The sequence below is a fragment of the Oncorhynchus masou genome, chromosome 28 (assembly GCF_036934945.1).
Source record: "Oncorhynchus masou masou isolate Uvic2021 chromosome 28, UVic_Omas_1.1, whole genome shotgun sequence".
NCBI lineage: Eukaryota > Metazoa > Chordata > Actinopteri > Salmoniformes > Salmonidae > Oncorhynchus > Oncorhynchus masou.
This window is the reverse complement of record NC_088239.1, coordinates 26,365,853-26,380,759: the sequence shown is the minus strand read 5'-3', so window position 1 is coordinate 26,380,759 and position 14,907 is coordinate 26,365,853. Positions and strand designations below refer to the sequence as shown.

Below are 14,907 nucleotides of genomic sequence, written 5' to 3'. Positions count from 1 at the left end.
GTACACACCAACACAAACTGTACACACAATTGTGTGCCGAGTAGAGGGTCATGATGTGTGACATGGCTAATGTGATTTATATATGTTATTTTTAAATTAAATGCATATAACCAGTTTGTTTATGGACCCATGTGCACAGTAGATTGTGTGTGAGATATAGAGATGTTTCCACCTGCACTCTTTAGTGACACACGGGTTGTGTGGGAGATTGGGGTTTGAGGAAGTGGAACGGTTAGGTTAATAGAGGTGAGGTCACTAGCATGCCAGACAACCACTCAACACTGTCAACAGGCGAGGGCTTTCACCCCGGGCTGAACCGTAAGCACAGACTAAGAGGGGTAAGCACCTCCACGGAGCACAGACGAGTCACTGGGGCACACGTCCATAAAGCGTCTCGGGATGTGTTGTGGTCAGTCAGGGTTAGTGTTGAAAACTCACGAGAAAGGCATCTCAATGTGCATGTGACATTAACTTGTAAAATGACTCTCCTGTGGGAACGCCATTGTTTATCTTCTCTTCCTCATTAATAATCCACCATTTCTCTTTCTCCCTCTCTGCTCTCTCCCACTTCCCCCCCTTCCTTCTCCTGTCTATCCCTCTCCTTTTGAGTCATTCCTGCTTTTTGTCTTCATTGCTGTCTTTCAAGTCCCCCCCACCCTCCATTTCCAGACCATTCTTTCCCCCCTCTCTGAATAATGGCGGAAACCCCCATCTTAGCCAGTGGGAGGGGAGACGAGTCGGCCGACCTGTGACGGACAGCTTTGTATGGGGCTGGCCGCTCGGCCGCTCACCCTTTGTTCCCATGCCAAGTAAAATGGAGGGAAAGGAGAGCGAGGTGGAGAGGAGGAGGGGTGGTGGATGGGTAGGGGCTTCATTCATGTGTTGAGCTGGGGCTTTTGGTTTTCAGTCCCTGTGGTGCGAGAGGGGAGGGGCACACGACGACCCTGTTGTAACAGCACAACAGTGGAACTATTTAACTCACCGGTACTCCACCGGCACGCTACAGGCAGGGCTTGGAAATAACTATTTTATTATACACGGCAGGGAGATGGGGGTGGGGGCCACAAAAAAACTGAACTCATGAGGGCCTGCAGTGGCTTGTTGGTCTGCGTACCCACATACATCTTAGCGGCCTCCCTGATGAGAGCGAAATAAGTTTTAAAAGTTAATTTCACCCTATGGCAAAATGTGTAGAATTGCATGGAGGCAAATGTTTGCAGTTTTTAATATATTAACTGATGATCTATGTGCCGCACCCCAGTTGGTAATTCAACCATGCTTTACTAACTTACCAATCTAAACAAATGTAGCTGACATGGGCTAATTGAGTAACTGCACAACCAAATTTTGAAATTGTACCTTGTGTATTCTATTATTCTAACTCCACTTGAGGCCCCGACTGAGTTCCAAAAATAAGTTGTGAAATTGGTCCGCGGGCCTACAAAAGGGAGGCCTATGCCCATCCCTGATATAGGGTGTCCAATCAAAATGCTTCTTTTGACCAATGGGTAAAAAGTCAATTGTGTAGCTGGTCCCAACCTCTTATCTCCATCATAATCTGTTCAAAAGTTTTCACCCGTGTAGGATGGCCATAATTAGGGTGACAGTCCAATGGAGGCCAAAGGAAAAAGTGGTTGAAAATGAGGACAATAGCTTTGTCAGCTAGGTTGGATGCTGTTCAAGAATTGAGGCTTAACGGACAGGCTCACCGTTGAACTCATCTTTCTTATTGAGTCTGATTTTGAGACGTAATATTTGTACATTTAATTCTGCTTGTGCCGTGCTAAGTTAGCTTTTTACGACCCGAGGAAACCACGTTGCAGATGACCACCGACGCAAAATCCTCAAGTCGCTGTGAGAAAGCAGCACTGCTCTGTCAAGAGCTTGTAATTTTATAACCGAAGGAAGTTAAATTTCATCACAAGTGTGTTTTCACCCACTGGGCAGAGTTGGGTAGACATTAGGGGTGTTAACTGTACACGAACGGGGACCTTTGTTTTGGTCCGCACTGTGAACCCGAATGAATCCATAAAAAAATAAAAACACTAGGCCTATATAGCCTATCCTGAGTTGTATGCCATTGCCTCATGTAAATCTGAGCTGAAAAACATTGTAGGCTATTCTGTGAAAACTACTAGCGCCTAGGTGCACGTTGTAAAGAAAATTCTAATCATAACTGGGGCATTTCAAACTATCCTTTTGTGAGGTGCAGCCTGGAACTAGTTCTGTACGACGACGAGTGGTGGGGTTGATAAACCAGAATTGGAGGATCCTCCATTTAAATCTCCAGTTTGGCAACATGTTGGGTTCACAGTGGATTAGGCTCTCTGACAGAAGGGTTGTGGATAAAAACGTAAACAATAACTTCGCCACTGCTCAACGAGAGTAGCCTATGAAGAGTGGCACGTGTAGCTTGTTGTTGTCGGCCAGGCACAAGTCATCAACGCGGCACTACAGTCATAGAGCCTACGTGTGTGGCAAAGCAAGATTATCTAATTAATAGGAGATGGAATTAAAATATTGGAATTAAATGAAAAGGATATGCTACAACGACCAAGAGCCTACAGCTACTTAATAATATGAATGGAGGTGTTGTAACTGTAGGATAAAAAAAGAGCATGCCGCCTCAATTAGTTAGCCTAGGTACCTTAGCTTAGCTAGCTATCTTCTCTCGGTTTGATGCAGTCAAGATGGGTACTATATAATCACTATGACGAACTAGAAGTTAGTATACTAGCGCGAGTTGGCTTGGTATGGTTGGTTGCTGTCTCTCTCCCTGCTCCCTGTGTGACTCGCTCACAGTACACACACCGCATGGCCCCTCCTACGCCTGCTTGAGCGCCTCTCGCTTTATCAGCTCTGGTTAATAAAGTAGCTTACAAATGAACTTTTCTGCTGCTTCCCTCACAAATATTTGGACCTGTGGAGACCTCTACAACACAACCATCCAACGCCAAGAACATTGTGAATGCTGTCACAGAAGCTGGACTTAGGCCACTGATAGGGTGCTTTTTTAGTTTTGCATCTTTTGCCAAAAACTGTTGACATTTCTTTTTCCCTCAAGTGGGACCCCAAAACCGCAACACGTATCGAACCGTAGGTTTGGTGAACCTTTACACCCCTACTGGACACCCTATATTATGGATTACATTAATTGACTTCATTGAAGTCAAACGCATGATTGAGAGATTGGATAGGACAGCTGGGACACAAGATCTGCATCCCAAATGGTATCCTTTTTCCTTTGTAGTGCACTACTTTTCAAACGTAGTTCACTATGTAGGGATTTGGATATGCCATTTGGGATGCACACATGCTTTCACATGCCAGTATCAGAAGGAACCTCAACCTGTGTTTCTCTACTCCTTCTCTTTCCCCAGTTATCACCATTCTAGTAGTACTGGAAGGAAACCAGCAGTACAGTAGTGTTTATACCGCAACAGACTGCACTGGTGCTATGTATAGAATAATATGAGTGTTGTCATGACATGAGACCTCCTATTCAAGTGACTGGCCAAGTTACTCCCTCAACCAAATCATTCCAGAGCTGCTCCTCTCTTCTCTCCAGCCGGGGTCCTGAAAGAGGCCATCACAAAAGCATTTGTTTCCCATGTCGCTCTCTCTCTCGGTCTCTGGCTGGCTGGCTCTCTCTCGTCCCCTTCCCCCCTTTTCAGCCCCTCACCCCCAGCTGTGTGTGTAGAGCTAGGATGTGATTAGTAAGGGTGGTGGAGTAGTGTTTGGCACTGGATTAACTAGGAGATGGAGGAGAATGACTACAATAGACCACACCGCCCAGTGTGGCTTCCACTCAAATCAAATTGTATTTGTCCCATGTGCCGAATACAACAGGTTTTACCGTGAAATGCTTACTTACAAGCCCTTAACAAACATTGCAGTTCAAGAAATAGTTAACATATTTACTAAATGAACTAAAGTTTAAAAAATATAAAACTAACACAAGAAAATTAAATAATAACGAGGCTATATACAGGGGATACCACAACCGGGGCAATGTGTTGGGGGTACAGGTTAGTCGGTAATTTGTAACATGACTATGCATAGATGATAAACAGTGTGCAGCAGCAGTGTGAAAGCAAAGGGGGTGATCAATGTAGATATTCTTGTTGGCAATTTGATTAATTGTTCAGCAGTCTTATGGCTTGGGGGTAGAAGTTGTTAAGGAGCCTTTTGGTCCTGGTCTTGGTGCTCCGGTACCGCTTGCCGTGCGGTAGCAGAGAGAACAGTCTATGACTTGGGTGACTAGAGTCTAGGACAATTGTTTTGGGACTTCCTCTGACACCGCCTAGTATATAGGTCCTGGATGTTAGGTATCTTGGTCCCAGTGATGTACTGGGCTGTATGCACCACCCTCTGTAGTGCCTTACGGTCAGATGCCGAGCAGTTGCCATACCAGGCAGTGATGCAACCAGTCAGGATGCTGTAGCGCCTGTTCGGTCCTCCTTTTCCTGTAGACCATGATCAGTTCCTTTGTCTTGATCACGTTGAGGGAGAGGTTGTTGTCCTGGCACCACACTGCCTGTTCTCTGACCTCCCTGTAGGCTGTCTCGTCTTTGTCGGTGATCAGGCCTACCACCGTTGTCGTCGGCAAACTTAATGATGGTGTTGGAGTCGTACTTGGCCACACAGTCATGGGTGAACAGGAAGTACAGGAGGGACTAAGCACGCACCTCTGAGGGGCCCCGGTATTGAGGACCTGCGTGGCAGATGTGTTGAGGCCTACCCGTACCAATCCTTGTTGAAAAATGAACAGGTTGAGAAACTGAGGTGAAAATTAAGAGGGATTGAGAGGGATAATATCAATGCTATGTAATTCCACTTCCTCCTTCCTCCCCGTAGCCAGTTTGGAAATGTGTGTACAGTAGTCCCATTGATCAGATGGTTGAGCGCTTAGTTAATTCAGGCCAGAAAGGCAATCTCAGCCCATGTTGAAGAAACTCTGCTTGAACTGTGCCCCACTGATTATTCAGTGTTTCTGCCAAAGAGATTAACCTATCCATCTCTCTGGTTTTTCCACTCAAAATTATGTTGATTGCTTGTCTGGGCTCAACGGTGACTTAGGGTTTCTCCAGATTCATAACTTTAGGGCAACAACAGGATACTACAGAACAGCAGACCTGTCTGGGTTTTTCATTAGCCTTTTGCACATTGTGTGTGTGTTTGATTGGAGAGCAGCTTGAGGCTAAATGGAGTCACTTGACTAGAACACTGAAGCCTCTGTCTGTCCCATGGAGCTTCAGCACAGCAACGCACCTTTACTCAACACACATACCCCTCTTACTGTATGTCCCTGTCCCCCTCTCTTCCCCCTGTTAGTTGTGGTTCACTTTCGATCAGGGCTGTGTAAGGCAAAGTCTGGGGTATACCCCTTGTGTCTGGGGTGTATTCACTAGGAAGCAAACGGACCACAACGGGGAGGGTCTACCTGAATTTACCATTAAGAAACTCCTGTTTCTGTTGCAAAACATTGCTACGGTGAGCACTAATGAATACATTCCATGTGTGGGCTTTCTTCTTATGGGCTCCCAAGTAACCTCACCGCTAACTTGTGCTTGGAAATGACCGTGATCATCAACATACTGCCATTATATATATATATGTGTGTGTACACACACACACACACACACACACACACACACACACACACACACACACACACACACACACACACACGTCCGCTGCACTGTAGGTTACCGGCCTTGCGGTCTCAGGACACACACAAACACACACGCGCTCATTTCTCCCCGTGGATTTACTGCTCTATTCCAGCACACACAAACACCACTAAAACCAACCATGAACCGACGCTCGTACACATAAACACGCATAATGCACATGAACCGTTCTCCTTCCTCACCTACAGTAGCGACTATCTAATCTAACCGCCCTTAATAAGCCTCTGTAAACCGTACAAGCTTTGTGTATACTGGCAGGTGAATAATTGCTCACGCAGCTCGCAAAGTTATGTCAATCTACAGTAGGAGAACCCTGGCGAAGTACGCTCCACAAGTTCAAATGAAATCTGCTGTTTTATGGCTGCCTTCAAGGAATAACACCATCTGAGAGGAAGGAGACTCTCACTCTCACACCTTAACCCTGAGAGGGGTGTAGATAAGCCAAGACAGGCTGCAGCTGTGTTTTTGGGGAGTTGCAGATGGGACCCTCCCAGAGCCCAGTGCTACTTGTCACTACTCACACACACACACACACACACTGCTCCTGTGGGGTGCTCTCGTATACATCATCCAGGCAATTCTCTGTCATCGGCCTCATGGGTGGCCAGGTCTCACTGACTGACTCCACAATGTGTTGAAGTCAGGCTACAACCTGCAGTAATCTAGTAACATGGTTGGCATGGTACAGTCAGTGGCATTTCAACATCAGTCTCATCATTCATCCAATGTTTGAGAGCTTTTTCATTGGACTAACGTTGAGACTAATCTAGGCCTACCTAGGGCTGTTGTGGGGACCGTATTACCGCCACACCGGCGGTCACTAGTCATGAAGCTACTCAAATTCCACATGACTGTTTGTTCACGCTAATTAGGCTGCTCTGATGCTGCTGATGGTCATTAGTAGCCTACCAAACTTGCTAACTGCCTGGTACACAGCACTTTTATTGTCCCTCTAATCACTCTGACATCAATGCAAATGTGATCATCTTCATGAGAGCCCATGAGCAGGTTGCGCAACATTTCTATAGGCTATGCAATTGCGTGAGAACCGAGTGATGGCCTTTACTAAAAAGAGGATCCCATCAGCTTTCTATAGGCTAGGCCTATTTTAGATTTAATTTATTTCTCAACTTTACTAATATTAAGCACATTGCTTATATTTACCACAGGCGTATAGCGTACCTGGCTGACATGACAAGAAACCACGGGGAAAAGCATCCTCCATTCGCTATTGAAGTGCATAGATGACATGTATTTTTTCACTTGTGAATGATGGCCAGCATAAGAAACAATGCCTTTTTTTTTTGGAACTTGTTGGAATCATAGTCGCACACCTCATGTAGCCTAGCCCGTAGGCCTATATGTTTTAATAAGGTATGTATCACAACTAAAGTGGCCAAATAACTTCTACAAATGAGCACATTTTAATCCGCTTGACAAGAGTTGTAGGAGCCTACAAGTTAAGACAGACATCGGGAACGCAACTGCGCGCGTCCTTATCCAGTTCCTGAGGTGCATATTGAAGATCTTGGCAGAACAGTCCACATTTTGTCAGCCAAAAAGATAATTAGGCCTAACAAACCAGCAAAAGCACTAGCCTATATCAATCTACTGATGTCTGTCTTTACTTGTAGCCTGTGAGAGAGTTTCCAATCACGTGACTGAGCCATGCGAGACACTTCGAATTGCGCATCACACTCAGGGTGAAGGGCACAATGCAGCACTCCAGGCCGCAAAAGGCATGTATTTTGTTTAGGGTGCATTACCGCCACAAAGAGAATGCCAGCGAGAAATTCGAGGCATTATCAAGTGCTTGTCAAATTGTGAATGAGAGACTGATAAACTCTTTACAGGCTGCGCAAAAAAACTTTGCAGAGCTCATGCCTTTTCAAGCAACTCTTTTCAAATCATCATAGTCTCATCATGCAGCCTTGTATTAAAAATCAAAACATATAGCCCAACGTTTGTACAACCACTGAAGTTACAATAGGTACTAGCAGTACCTATTTATTAGTTAACCGCCCAACACAGAATAGCTGCGTATGCACACTCCCTCAAGTTGTTGTTTTTGGAGAAAAATATATTCGGGAATGGGCGTTTTATGTAGAAGCACCAGAGAGGAGACTGCATGACCGTGATGCGGCTGTTGGCTGGCCACTCTGCAGCGGGCTGAATGGCTGTCTTTGTCAGTGGGGCATAATCGTCCGTTCTCGGGACTGATTGCATTACGGCAGGCCAGCCTGCCCTTCACTGACTGGGTTCTGGAGAGACTTCCTGTGTCCCAAATAGCACCTTAGTTCCTTTTTGTAGTGCACTACTTTTGACCAAGGCCCATAGGAATAGGGTCCATTTGGACCGTAGACTCCGAGAGGGGAAGGGGAGGGAGGTATGGAACGTATCAAGAAGCTTTAATCTACATTGGTATGGTCTCGCTTGGAGGAGTCTTTCCCCTCAACTGTTTTGGTGTCTCTTGTTGTCCTGACTTATGTGGTTGATATGGGAACCGATGAACAAATGTGTCTGTCTCTGTGTCCATGAACTTAGTTGACTCCTGTTGAATGTCTGTCTGTTGGTTGGCAGAATACGAAGGGGGGGGGGGTGCGTGCTCTCTCATGGCTCTAGAGTAAATTGTTATGCTAGGGGTGGGTGACTGCTCTCTCTGGGTCTGTCTTCCATCTGGGCCCGAGCTGCAGTTCACATGGTCCCCCAGCTCTTATTTCCTCTTCCGGTCACCTGATGCCTTTCACCTGCCAGAGCCACTGTACGCCGCCCGCAACAGCTCTCCCTGCCAGCTGCCAGACCTGGCCCTGCCACACGCATGCACACACACCCTCTTACTCACTCTCTCGTGCGCGCACACACACTCATCACGTGCACACACTCCTTGGTGAGAGAGTGCAGCTCCCCACCCGGTACCAAACAAATACAATATATTCTAACTAAGAGAACAGGAAGTATTCTTCCCTCTGGCAGTTTAATTGTAGAGCTGTTTTCTAGCATGTCATATTGTTTGCATCCCAAATGGCACCCTATTCCCTACATAGTGGACTACTTTCGACCAGAGCCCTATGAAGTAGTCCAATATGTAGGGAATAGCATGCCATTTGAGATGCAGATATTGTGTGTCTACTCCATTGTTGCCTGTTGGCCAGAAACTCAACAACACGAAGCACAAAGGGAGCCCTCGATTCACTCAATCGATATGCCTAAGAACGTTTATGCAACTTCCCCTAGAGACAGGAGTTTTGCAGTGGAATTGTGAAACACCTTGATTGGTGGGAACCAGTTAGCAATTTCCAAGATTTTCATGTTAATCATGTCAAACACACAAACCGATGCCTTTCACTCAAGGATATCCAATATGTCACATTAAGTTGAGTGTATCAAAGTCGATTTTTGGTTCAGGCTCCATGTCTCCTGATGACTTGGAATGGTATTCTGATTCAGAATCATGGATGTCTGAGTTCCTTCACATTGTTTGATTGCTATGATGCCCTCATTGCCCTGGCAGACACTGGCCCTCTGTGGCTGCAGACTCACGGGGATGATTGAGTATTTAATGGCTGCATAGTTTGGGACCTGTTCCCTATGTCTGCCTGCCAGGCCGTGTAGCAGAGGACACACCGCCTGCCCGCCCAGCCACCCGGTGCTGCCTGCCTGCTGGAGGAATGTTCTGAATGCCGTCCCCTACCCTTTCAACAACCAGCCCCTTGTGAAAATACTTGGCAACGCAGTCCGGGCCTGAGCAGAGCTCTCCTATCCAAAGCCACTGTTATTTGTCCGCCATTTGCCATAGTGACGCGAGGAGGGGTTTAGGGACATGCCGATGGAATCGGTTCAGAGAAAGCTGTAGGCTCGGCCCGTTCTGGTAAAAATACAAGGACTTGTGTCGTGGTATGTTTCTGATCATGTGTTTGCAACCTGCGGTTTGACAGTCTACAGAGTGTGGTTTGAGGGGTTGATGGAGTGGAGAGAATTGAGCTGGGAGAAATGCTGATAAATTGTGCACTGCATCAAAAGTTCCACAGTCTAACTTCTGGTGAACAGCACAATATACAGTCGATTGAGCTCAACCCTCTGCATTTAGGTGCCCCTGCCAACTCTTTGATCGCATTGACAACTGTTGAGTTGATTGTTTGGGTTTAGCATACATGCTGCAGTTTTTGAGTGTCTTAACCCAGTGGGAGTTTAGATAGGTTAGCGACTTGAAGGCTTCGATGGAAAGGGGTCATCGTCTGACCCAGGTCCTTTTCCAAAAAGGAAACGTTGATGGCATTTTTTCAATGCGTCGGTGCTCTTATTTAACAAAAGCTGACTTGTTTCAAAACACTATCTATCTTTTTGTCCAAGCTTTTTGTTGTCCTAACCCAGTAATTCCCTCTGTCTGTTCAGCCTTTCTTTAGACTTCTGAACCTGCGGAAGCTGGGCCTGAGTGACAATGAGATCCAGAGGCTCCCTCCTGAGGTGGCCAACTTCATGCAGCTGGTGGAGCTCGACATCTCCAGAAACGGTTAGGACACACACACACATACTTTGTCGGTGGCCCCCTCTGCTGGGGTCAAAACCAGGTTCAATACCAGCATATTGCAACCATGCATGCAAATTACCACAATCAACAGACAATTATTTTAACGACCAACTAATAAATAACAAATGCTGCTTTGGCAAGCATGCTGCAAACACCACTTTCAGAGAACCAGCAAGAAATTAAGACCTCAAGCTAAAACCTGCATTCATGGGCAGACAAGCTTCACAAAATACGAGCAAGCAGGCAATCACCTTATAGACCAATAGAAACGTATTCTGTGGCAGACAGTACAGTACCAACAAGCTGAAAACACATTCAACTCACCCATGGCCCAACTCACTCCTGGCCTTACCAGGCCTGGTAGTTAAACACGGACACAGAAGGGCATGTAAGAAAAAGTGTTCTGGAATCTAAACCCTCATATGCCCCCTAGAAACCAATGCCAGGCGCTCAAGTCAATCCCGCCCTCGATCGTACATGTCAAACCGATCTCAAATGTTTCCTGCTTTATTTAGTCCTAGTAGTCGCTGCCCTCTGTGTCCATGCTGTAAATATCACATAGTGGGGAGTGTTTATATGAGACATCTGTCCTGCTGCCACAGACCGACTGCATCAGGGGCTGCCAGCCGAGCCAAGAGCTGTGGGAGATGTGGCCTAACGACTTAGTCCATCTGTGCTCAGCTACTGCTGCCTTGGTTCTATTGCCCAGGAGAGTAACACACTAACCAGTCTCCATGTTTTGGACCAGGCTCCTAAACCTAGCATGGATTTCATATCTTGTGTAGGTTAGGGCCAAGTTCTGGCAGTATACATACATCTAAGGTTCAGATACAGACCAACCTTAATGGAGAGGGAGAGGGAGAGGGAGAGAGAATTTTAAATGGTACCTATCAGGCTGATAACATTGACACTGACTGTTACTTGAATGTCTCATGTACTGTCAGAAAAATATGTTAATTATCATAGTCTTGTCAATGAGAACAGGTGAAGGGGTTCCCTTTTCTCTTCATCCTCTTTTCTGGCCCATCCATCCCTGTTCTTTATCCCCCTCTCCCCTCATCACCAGCCCATCTGCTAGTGATTACAAGGGAGGGGAACCTGAAATGGTGGTCTAAGTAGAATGTGACCCCGCTGTCTGTCTATGGTGCTGAGTGTGCCCCCCCCACCCACTCGCTCTCTCCGCAGACATTCCTGAGATCCCCGAGAGCATTAAGTTCTGCAAGGCGTTGGAGATTGCAGACTTCAGTGGAAACCCCCTCTCCAGGTTAGTGGATCAGTCCAGGGCCACCTTTCTCTTTCTCTCTCTCTTTCTCTCTCTCTCTCTTTCTGTTTCCTTTGAGGACATGTCTGGGCCATACTAAGTTATCATTTGAGATACGTGGGGGGGTGCACTTCACTAGTTAATTGTCATACTTGTGCCATATTGTGATTATTTCCGTAATGGCCTTGAAGATGAACTCCAAACAATGAAATGGACAAAGAAATATTTTAACAAGTTGCTATATATTTATATCTCAAGTTGTCGCCCAGATGTGTCAAAGGCTCAGAGAAGGCCCTTTCTCAGTACTAGATTATGTACATGAGCGAAATGGTACATGAGCAAAACGCCTGGAGGAGAACGAGGCTTTGTGAGGCAACAGTACGCTGTTCGCTGACCCAGAAACTAGCATGGTATTACAGAAGTGGAATGCTCGACAAGGCAAACCCTCTCTCTGCTGCAGCTTCCTCCTATAGAATAGGAAAAAAACAGTTGGCAGCAGTGGTGATGGTGAGTGCTTTGTCAGATGGATCTGGCCACATAAAGTGTGTCCGTCCCAAATGGCACCCTATACCCTAGGCCCTGGTCAAAAATAGTGCGCAGTAAAGGGAATAATGTGCCATTTGGGACGCACCCATAGGCATGGGAGGAAGCTATTCCAACTGCTTCAAGGGCTGATGTTGAAGGGCCATTGAGAAACTACCTACTTTCTCTCGTCGTCTCACTCACTCTTTCTCCCCGGCTCGCTCGACCCCCCTCCCTCCGCACGCTCGCTCGACCCCCCTCCCTCCGCACGCTCGCTCGACCCCCTCCCTCCGCACGCCGCTCGGCCCCCCCCTCCCCTCCCTCCGCACGCCGCTCGACCCCCTCCCTCCGCACGCTCGCTCGACCCCCTCCCTCCGCACGCTCGCTCGACCCCCTCCCTCCGCACGCCGCTCGACCCCCTCCCTCCGCACGCCGCTCGACCCCCTCCCCCTCCCTCCGCACGCTCGCTCGACCCCCTCCCCCCCTCCGCACGCTCGCTCGACCCCCTCCCTCCGCACGCCGCTCGCCCCCTCCCTCCGCACGCTCGCTCGACCCCCTCCCTCCCTCCGCACGCTCGCTCGACCCCCTCCCTCCCTCCGCACGCTCGCTCGACCCCCTCCCTCCTCCGCACGCCGCTCGACCCCTCCCTCCCTCCGCACGCTCGCTCGCTCGACCCCTCCCTCCCTCCGCACGCTCGCTCGACCCCCTCTCGCGCTCACTCCTTCTCCCTTTCCATCTGTTTTCCTGTCTTCTGTCCTCTCATCACTAGGTTGCCTGATGGTTTCACTCAGCTGCGAGGGCTCGCCCACCTGGCCCTCAACGACGTGTCACTGCAGACACTGCCCAACGACATAGGAAAGTAAGTACACACACCAACGAAATATGCAGACCAACCACCTTCCATGAATGGGTATTTGAACTCCGACATGGGTTTCCTTCTTGCTCTAAACATTTGAACTCCTCGCTCTGTAAAATGACAGACATTGGTACAGGCCTAATTACATGACACAGTGGGCTCTGACAGACAGACTGACTGCTCTGAGTGACCAGATGGATGAGGCCCATCGCCATGCCAAGTTAACCAGGACCAGCAGACACCCCATCTGACTAACCTCTCCTCCTCCCTCTCTCCTGCAGCCTGGCCAACCTGGTGACGCTGGAGCTCAGGGAGAACCTGCTCAAGTCCCTGCCCACGTAAGTGCCCTCTTTAGCCTGGCATAGTTCCCAGCCTCCCTTCATGCTAGCAAAGGTGGTTGTTTCCTAAAAAGGAGGCCTTGATGATATGACTAGTGATTTGAAGCACAATGGAGTCCTCAATCATCACTAGTGTATCTGTTCACTAGTTAACTGCAGTAGTAGCTCCCTTCTCTTTCGATGCAGTTGTTGTCATAGGGACAGACTGGCTGAATGACAAGCTTGTCGTGACTGTGTGTGTGTGTGAGAGATTGGGGCGTGACGGTTAGCGATTTAGCCTGACTGTAACAGTCCAGACGTCGTCTTGATGTGTTTCTGTATAGATTATAAATCTGTTCTAAAACTGAGTGTATTTCAACAAGACTGTGTCTATGCAGTAGTCCCCATTTACTTCAGGGTTTCTATGATTGGTTGTTCCTCTTATCCAGGTCGCTCTCTTTTCTGGTGAAACTGGAACAGCTGGACCTGGGCAGCAATGAACTGGAAGTGTTGGTAAGAACAAGCTCCAAATGACACCCATATATATATATTCCCATGCTCAAACAAACAGGACTCAAGGGTACAACTATGGATGTACCCTTGAGTCCTGTTTGTTTGAGCATGGGAACGCCTGCCTGGCTAGCCTTCTCATTGGGACAGGGTAAACAGTGCCTGTTGAGCTGACAAGGGCGTAGGCTGAGCAAACAACCTGACGTCATGCTACCTGCCTGACAACCCTGCCTGTCATACTGTACATTGCCCAGCCTTGACAGGGATGCTAAGTCATTTCATGTAATGTATCACTCAAATACAGTCTGGTGTCATTTTTACAGGTTTTGTGTTCTCTGGGATTGATTCCCAATGCCTTTTTTTGGAGCTCAAAGTGGAGCCCTGCAGGGATATAGAATGATTTTTTTTTTCTCAAATTGAAGTTGAACAGGACCCATCTTGTTTTGGATAGCAACATGCTTTGATGTGTTTGGTGTATGGGCTTAGCCAACAGGAACAGTGTGTGGGTGTGCATATATCGTTCGTTTTTTCAGTTGAATCTTGCCACCTTCCGCAGCCATTTGGGGACCCCAGAGTGGAATGGGAGTATTTTGGAGTGTATGATGTGTGGTTATGTAGCCACCTCTTCTCTTCCCAAATGATGCATATTTAAGTGGATCCTCGTGTTTGTTCCCACTCGCTTTAGCATGCATTGGCTCAGAACACCTGATCGCCTGGCCTCGTGTCACAAAGCAGAGCAACGATGACATATGTCATGCCCTCTGTTTACCTTCTCTCTCTCTTTCCCCTCTCTCTATCTTTAACAGCCAGACACACTTGGTGCTCTCCCTAAGCTACGGGAGCTGTGGTTGGACCGTAACCAGCTCTCCTCATTGCCACCAGTGAGTATGGTCCTGGCTCATCTATGCCCATCTTATTCGCTTAGACTCAGAACGTTGCTCAGTATGAAACCCATCGCGTACATTTGAGTGAGTGTTCACACTAAAAACTACATTGCTGTGCCTGCGTGTGTGTGTGTGTGTGTGTAGGAGCTGGGGAACCTGCGGAGGCTGGTGTGTCTAGACATGTCAGAGAACCGCTTGGAGGAGTTGCCCTCGGAGCTGAGCGGCCTGCTGGCCCTCACTGACCTGCTGCTCACACAAAACCTCCTGGAGGTGGTCCCTGACAGCATTGGTGAGAGGGATGCAGAAAAGATGAACAGATGACATTCTGTCCCTTTT

The 14,907-nt window shown here is 47.7% G+C and overlaps 1 protein-coding gene across 11 annotated transcripts in view; it reads left to right on the top strand.

Moving 5' to 3' along the window:
* Nucleotides 1–14,907, top strand: part of scrib (scribble planar cell polarity protein) — a 98,858-nt gene that overhangs the window by 49,658 nt on the left and 34,293 nt on the right. For all 11 annotated transcript variants that reach the window (XM_064941706.1, XM_064941715.1, XM_064941705.1 and 8 more), the window contains exons 2-8: nucleotides 10,086–10,203; nucleotides 11,407–11,485; nucleotides 12,774–12,863; nucleotides 13,142–13,198; nucleotides 13,627–13,690; nucleotides 14,494–14,568; nucleotides 14,716–14,860. In XM_064941706.1, coding sequence (XP_064797778.1) covers nucleotides 10,086–10,203; nucleotides 11,407–11,485; nucleotides 12,774–12,863; nucleotides 13,142–13,198; nucleotides 13,627–13,690; nucleotides 14,494–14,568; nucleotides 14,716–14,860 — 628 coding nt within the window. The remainder of the gene's footprint in view (nucleotides 1–10,085; nucleotides 10,204–11,406; nucleotides 11,486–12,773; nucleotides 12,864–13,141; nucleotides 13,199–13,626; nucleotides 13,691–14,493; nucleotides 14,569–14,715; nucleotides 14,861–14,907) is intronic.